The 6,198-nt window shown below is 46.1% G+C and overlaps 1 protein-coding gene across 1 annotated transcript; it reads right to left on the reverse strand.

Moving 5' to 3' along the window:
• Positions 1 to 350: 350 nt before the first annotated feature.
• Positions 351 to 1,970, reverse strand: LOC128731256 (28S ribosomal protein S5, mitochondrial). Its single transcript, XM_053824363.1, has 2 exons — positions 1,638 to 1,970; positions 351 to 1,566 (listed from the first exon to the last, which is right to left on the reverse strand). Exons 1-2 carry the CDS (start codon positions 1,840 to 1,842, stop codon positions 416 to 418), a joined length of 1,356 nt encoding a protein of 451 aa, XP_053680338.1. The 5' UTR covers positions 1,843 to 1,970; the 3' UTR covers positions 351 to 415.
• Positions 1,971 to 6,198: the final 4,228 nt, after the last annotated feature.

Raw genomic sequence — 6,198 nt, forward strand, 5'->3', positions numbered from 1 at the left:
TTAACAAATAATCGACGAATGACGAGCTTCATTCAGGGCTACCTGGCCGCCTTTGAAAAGTACACCTATTAAAATGTGTTTTACGTGAACGACAAAACCCAACATCAAGCAATGGCACTTTAACCTCTGGTAATAATTGATATTTTTGCAATTTAAAACTATGCAATCCAGAAAATCATTAGTACCCTGCTGACTTCTCCAGACAGCCCTGCATCGGAAGAATCGATCATCGACGATGCCAACGCAAAAAATCAGCTGTTTTCGAATGTTTGTATTTTGCGCATTGCTGCTGTTCCTTCATTATCACTTTCTCTTTCACTCTCCATTCCATCTAAACACAATTGTTTCCAACACTTTTTTGAATGGTTCTATATTATGCAGCACAGTGGAAAGAAATCATCAAAGAAACCTACGGCTATTCTTCCTTAGGACCTGGCCCCATTCGACATTCGGGATACTTTTCCGTAAGGAAAGAGCGTACCTCTCCCGTCTCAGCCATCATTCGCAGTCGTACTTTGTCTTGATTCCGGAGGTACTCCTGTTTTTTTAGATAGATCTCCCAAGAGCGGAATTTGGTATAGAATGGGGGAAACTTTTTCTTCTTCAATGGAATTTTCCCGCCCATGCAGTAAAGCGTGAAGTCCATGATTTCGTTATTTTCTAGCTGCTGCTCTGTGCGACATGTCGATGGACTAGCGACAACCTTCGGAAAGTTCATGTTCTCCGGCCGGAATTCTACCACGTGTAAGCCTTTCTCTTCCGCTATCTGTTGGTGATTCTTCTGTTGCAGCAATCCAATGAAGAATGCTTTCACCATATGTTGCACGTTGGAGGACCCTTCACATTTCGCCTTCAAATCCTTGATGCCCAGCACCTCGCACACGGTCCGGATGGCCCGATGACATTTGAGCCCGTATCCTACCGGTTTCCGCTCCACGAATAGCTGCGATGCACCGAACTGGCAGTGGAAATCGTGGAACACCGTATGTCCATTGCACAGTTCAAAGTACATCAACTTTTGACCGGCACGGTTTTTCGCTTGACGCAGCGCAGACCGACCCTCGATTGCCTTGCCAAAACCGAATCCAGCGAGACCGTTGCCATTGCCAGTGACAGCCATGGCCGAAACGCGCCGTTTCCGACCGTGGTTTCCCTTCATGTTAACGACCGCTTTCAGTTCCAAGCACTTTGTGTCGAATCCAATGAACTCATCCTCCCCGATTGCATCTGGTGGTCCGATGCTGCGGCCTGGCATCTTTGCACCGGACCATCCACGCTCAAGGGGGCTAAGCTTGAGACGTTTGAAGTTTACCATCTCGTCACGAATGCGCTTCAGTTTCGCCTCGCGTTCCTTGTCCTCCGGCAGCCTTTGCTGCTGCACTAATTCGCGACCGCGTATCACGGGTCCGGATAACCCTGGCCAAACTATGTTTGCTTTACCGAAACCAATGACCTGCCCCCTGTTGAGATCCTTTGCGGTAATGCGACCGGATCCTTTGCCTCGACCACGCTTTTTGCCGGCGTTGCTGACAGAGGTGACGCCCTTCCATATTTGTTCCGCCGGAACTAAAACCACCAGGATAAATGACTCGTAAAGGTATACATATCGTATGAAGTAATATAATTGTAGCACATACGTTTGTTGAAGAAACTGGTTTCCCGGACATTACATAATGTGGGAACGGCCGGCTTTAACAAAGATCGGTCGCGATCAACCGGTGTGATGAAGGTTGAGTGGTTCCTACTAAAAGAACTGCATGCTGCGATTTGGCGACCGATATTTAGGCTGGAAAATGCACGTATCAGCACATCGCTGGTACTATTCGTAACTATTCGCAACATGTGTACTACGGCTAGTAAACAAACCACGCCGTAAAACAATGTTGGTCGTGCGAATGAATGATTAGCGTGTTTTGCTTTAAGTCGTTTCCTTAATAACACGTGGCTTTATGATATGTAACAAGCCTTTGCGAACTATTGGAAACATACACGAGGTTTCAAAAGCATATTACAATAAGATTATTTTGCTAAATTATCCACTAATCGGAAAACCAACCAAAACAAATTCTCTTCAATGCTTTTTTGTGGTTTTTCACTTTGACATAATAAACGTCATATTTGTCACGTGCTATTCAAAAATTTTATGTGAGCTGCGTAGATTGGTCGTTAGTAGAATGTTATTTTACCCAGTTAACTATTCTAGGGTTTTAGGTTTTCATTATACTATTAAAAATATAATATATTGCAAATACTAGTAAAATAACTGTAGGTAGATATATTATTACTTTTCATATCAATTGGCCATTTGGCTTTTCGTAAAGTGTTGTGTAGATATCTAAAGACAATGTTATACATTGTAAATATTTTAAAGAGTATGCTTTGAACATCTTAAAAGATAATGGTATTATCAAACGATAAACATAGTGAGGCGAAAAAAAAGAAACCGTTTAATTTTAAAACGATACAAAAATACGGAGATTATCAGCGTAACGACGTGTGAGTAAAAATGCTCACATTGGTTCATGTCTAGACTAAAGCGTTATCGTTACTGCTTCAATAACGCTCTGAGTTGCAATCAAATTCGATTTGAGCTTATATTAGGATTTACTACTGAAATATAGTAAAGTATGATTAAACATAGCTAGTAGCGTTAAAAAATACACGATCAAAACAATGTGTGTAGTCTTCATGTACCATTCAATGCCACAATCAGAAAGTACATTAAAATCATCGCATCTGCTTCATAACTGTGATTTAATCGATACTAATTTCCAGCAGAAAGCTCAACATTTGCAAATCCATCCGATTCGAGCATTCCTCTCTTTTTTTCATATAAATATCATTGCATATTGCGTACACTCCCATGGCTAGCGTGATTTGCCTAACAAATTGTGGTCGATTGAAAATACCTCCGTAACCGTTCAAACAAATGACATCAGCTCCAAAGCCGAATGCATCACCCGGGTACACGGGCACCCGGTTATAGGCAGCAAACAACACAAACTCGGCTCGAATGCGCCTCTAAACAGCTCTGCTCCGAGCAGTTCATTCTACCGGTGCCACAATTCTTGACCACGGTTCTCGCTGGCACCGACTGCCGGCACACTTTCGTGTCCCGATGTCCAACCGGCGCACCCCAAACCCTTCGCTACCCGGGCATTACGGCCACATCGGATCCCTGCCAAAGCACTGCACCACGAGTGCGTCATCGATTTCCTAATTCGCGCTGTATTTGTCAATTTTCCATCGCTTTAGCAGCCACGCAGCGCGCACCAACGAATTGTTTGCCGTACACTTGAATGTTAATTACTTTTTTTCTCTCCCTCGCGTACCGTCCCTTACCGACACTCGGGTTGCCAAACCCCTGGCCCAGGCGGCCACCGTCAACCTGTTCGCCGCCGACGTCGAGCCAAATCCGCAACGAGCCCATGTTCCGGACGGGCCGCTTGGTGTTGATTTATTTCGTTATTATTGTTTCTGCAGCACCATTTTCGGCCAGCCGGCCCCATGCCATTGGGTGGCGGCGGCGTGTCGCAAGGATCGAGTCCCCCTAGCTCGTAACCCAAATTATATCCAAACAGCCACGCTTTGGCCTGCGCGCTAACCCTAACCCAACCCCACAAAGCAGATCATCGATCGAAAACCTGGCCGGCCGGTTTGTGGGGAAAGGTTTGGTAGCCTGCTAAGGGTGGGGGTGCCGTGGTGGCAAGGACAAACAAAATAAGCAAACGTCAGCAGCCAACCGGCCGGTGGGCCAGGTTGCGAGCACGGTAGGGCTGTGGCAAGCAAACAGCGTCCTTCGGATCGTCCGTCCGTCCGTCCGTTCGTTCGTTCTCTCTGTCCGGCAGTCAGTCAGCCAGTTCACGTGTCGGTAGGGTGACGATGAGAGACGATGTAGAGACGATGCACAATACCAACAAACAATTGGAACGATATTTTTCGAATTAATATTAAAATAGTACGCTCGCCACTCCCGGAGAGTGCTTGGTACACTTTTGCCTGTGCAAGCGATAAATGCGATCCCATGAACGTTAGGGGACCGTGGGTGAGGGTGGAGATTCCTCTGGTATGGTTTGGAATTTAATTCGGTATTAAAAAAGACTCATCTCCATGGAGACGCCGCCGGCTTACTATTTTGGGTGCTTTATTTCACCCGAAGCTCAAGCGCGCTTCAGCTAGATGAAACACGATTTCGCAGATCTTTTCGCACTGCCTTTAGATTGATTTCGCACGGCACATAAAAGCAGCTGCGGCACGAAATGGGGGTTTTCTAATCGTTATAACAACCGCACCGCACAGCATAATTGACAATTTTAACTTCTTCCAACCAACGCAAATAATCCTTCTCGAGTAGCGAACTATGCAATAGAAACACTAAGCAACCCGACCTAGAAACATCAGCCGCGTAACGCATTGGGTCGCAGGATTTTGCAACCGAGCGGGATCCATCGATCCCTACGGCCTCGTTCGGAACCGTTAAAGTGGTGTTTGTTGTTCCAGCTACATGGTTCAATATTTACCCACGGAGCCAACACGCCGATATGTTCGCCAGAAGTGCGTTGTAAAACGGCCATTTCATCTCGTCAGCAAAGCTAATGCTTCATCCCCCTTCGCGATGCGTGTGGCATTTAGTCGTTCGCTTAGTTTACACTTAATTAAAATTTCATGATAACCGCTTGCCACCCACCGCTCGAATTCACCCCACCCTAGTTGCTCTCCTGTCGACATCAATCATTCAGCGCGTTTGTTCCCTTGGTGCTGACATTTATTGCCTGCAATGGCCGGCTTTCCGTGGCAAATGGCATCCATCAGCCGAAGGACAGCGGTCGTCCCTTTTTGCGAAGAGCTACCAGCTTCGTCACTAATGAGCCCCGATACCCGGGACGTAATCGCATTCGGAAGTCCTTGCGGAGTAGAGCGAGCTCGCGCTGAATGCTATCAGTCAATCTGTCATGGGTGCACATCTCCGGCGGCCTGGAACCCTCCTGGAATGTTTACATGTTTCGTTGTGCCACTGTGGCGCAATCATATCGTAAATCTGCATCTCTGAAGGGCCGACTCATCCACTGGCCAATGATTGCCAGCGGACCGAGGCACCGATGTTATAAAGCATTTAAGATGCGAAATGGTGATATTCGAACGGCCTGGGATCCGGAGAGATGACACGCCACGATGGTTGCGACCTTCGTCGGAATGTTTTGGGTAGCGGGAAGGATCACTCTCGGTCAGGACAGACAAATTGGCATCGTATGCGAGATGGATGTGCGTTGGGCGAAGTGTCATGAAAGAAGAGTGCGCTATCCTGGGAGGATCCTTGGTGTGCTGGTTCCACTGCGGGACGTGTTGTGTAAGGCCGTGATGAGGTCGACTTCGTTTTCATGCGCTTGCTCATCTCCCCGGAAAAGCGTACGTTATTTTCCTCGAACTTTGAGGCGTTTAGTAGAACGAGTCCCATCCTCAGCAGGACAATACGCGTAGTAAAGTATTCTAGCAATCTAATTGTGGGTCTAATTGCTGACGCTTTTAAAAGATGTGCTTCAGAACCAACATCATCGCTATGTCGTTATGCATGTAGCAAAATAAAACAGCACATAACGTCACATTTAACAGATTGTGGCCTAAATTGTCACATTTGAGATGATCATCAAAGTTCCATCTAAGGGTATAGATGATTTGCATTAATTTTCCCAATAGCTATTCACATCTCCCAAGCTCTAAAGGTTGGTAAACAAAATATTCAATGGTGCGTCACAAAAAAAAACTCCCAGATAATCGTTCAAAAATCCCAATAACGGTCATCAAAACAATTTGTAAAATATTCTTCCATTTCCGCTTCTACATTCGCACACACATGCATACAGTATCCCTATTGTCCTTCATCACAAATGGACAAAAGGATGCACCCCGGGCTGTTGCCTGGAACATAACCTAGCGAGAAGCTTTCCGCGGTGAAGTGTTTTGTTCGAAACTTCAACCCATCAAAGTGACCAGTGGGAGGGCGCCATTTTGAGGGTCGAAAAAGTAGGCGCATCGACGGGACGGAAGGAAACAAATAAATAAAAACAATATATATAAATAAAATAAAACCCATCGCGTAATCCTCCGCGAACACCGTCAAGGGGTCCTGTTTGAAGCGCAACGAATCCTTGCAACGGCTTTTTTTTATCCTCACTCGCCTGCCCACCGTTTGCCTGACAC

Source organism: Anopheles nili, chromosome 2 (assembly GCF_943737925.1).
Source record: "Anopheles nili chromosome 2, idAnoNiliSN_F5_01, whole genome shotgun sequence".
Taxonomy (NCBI): Eukaryota; Metazoa; Arthropoda; class Insecta; order Diptera; family Culicidae; genus Anopheles; species Anopheles nili.

What these genes read in the sequence shown, in the direction of transcription:
- LOC128731256 (XM_053824363.1), bottom strand. Translation starts at nt 1,842, where the DNA reads ATGTTGCGAATAGTTACGAATAGTACCAGCGATGTGCTGATACGTGCA. An exon ending in AACCAGTTTCTTCAACAAAC is followed by an intron (nt 1,567 to 1,637) that starts GTATGTGCTACA and finishes TGGTGGTTTTAG; the next exon opens with TTCCGGCGGAACAAATATGG.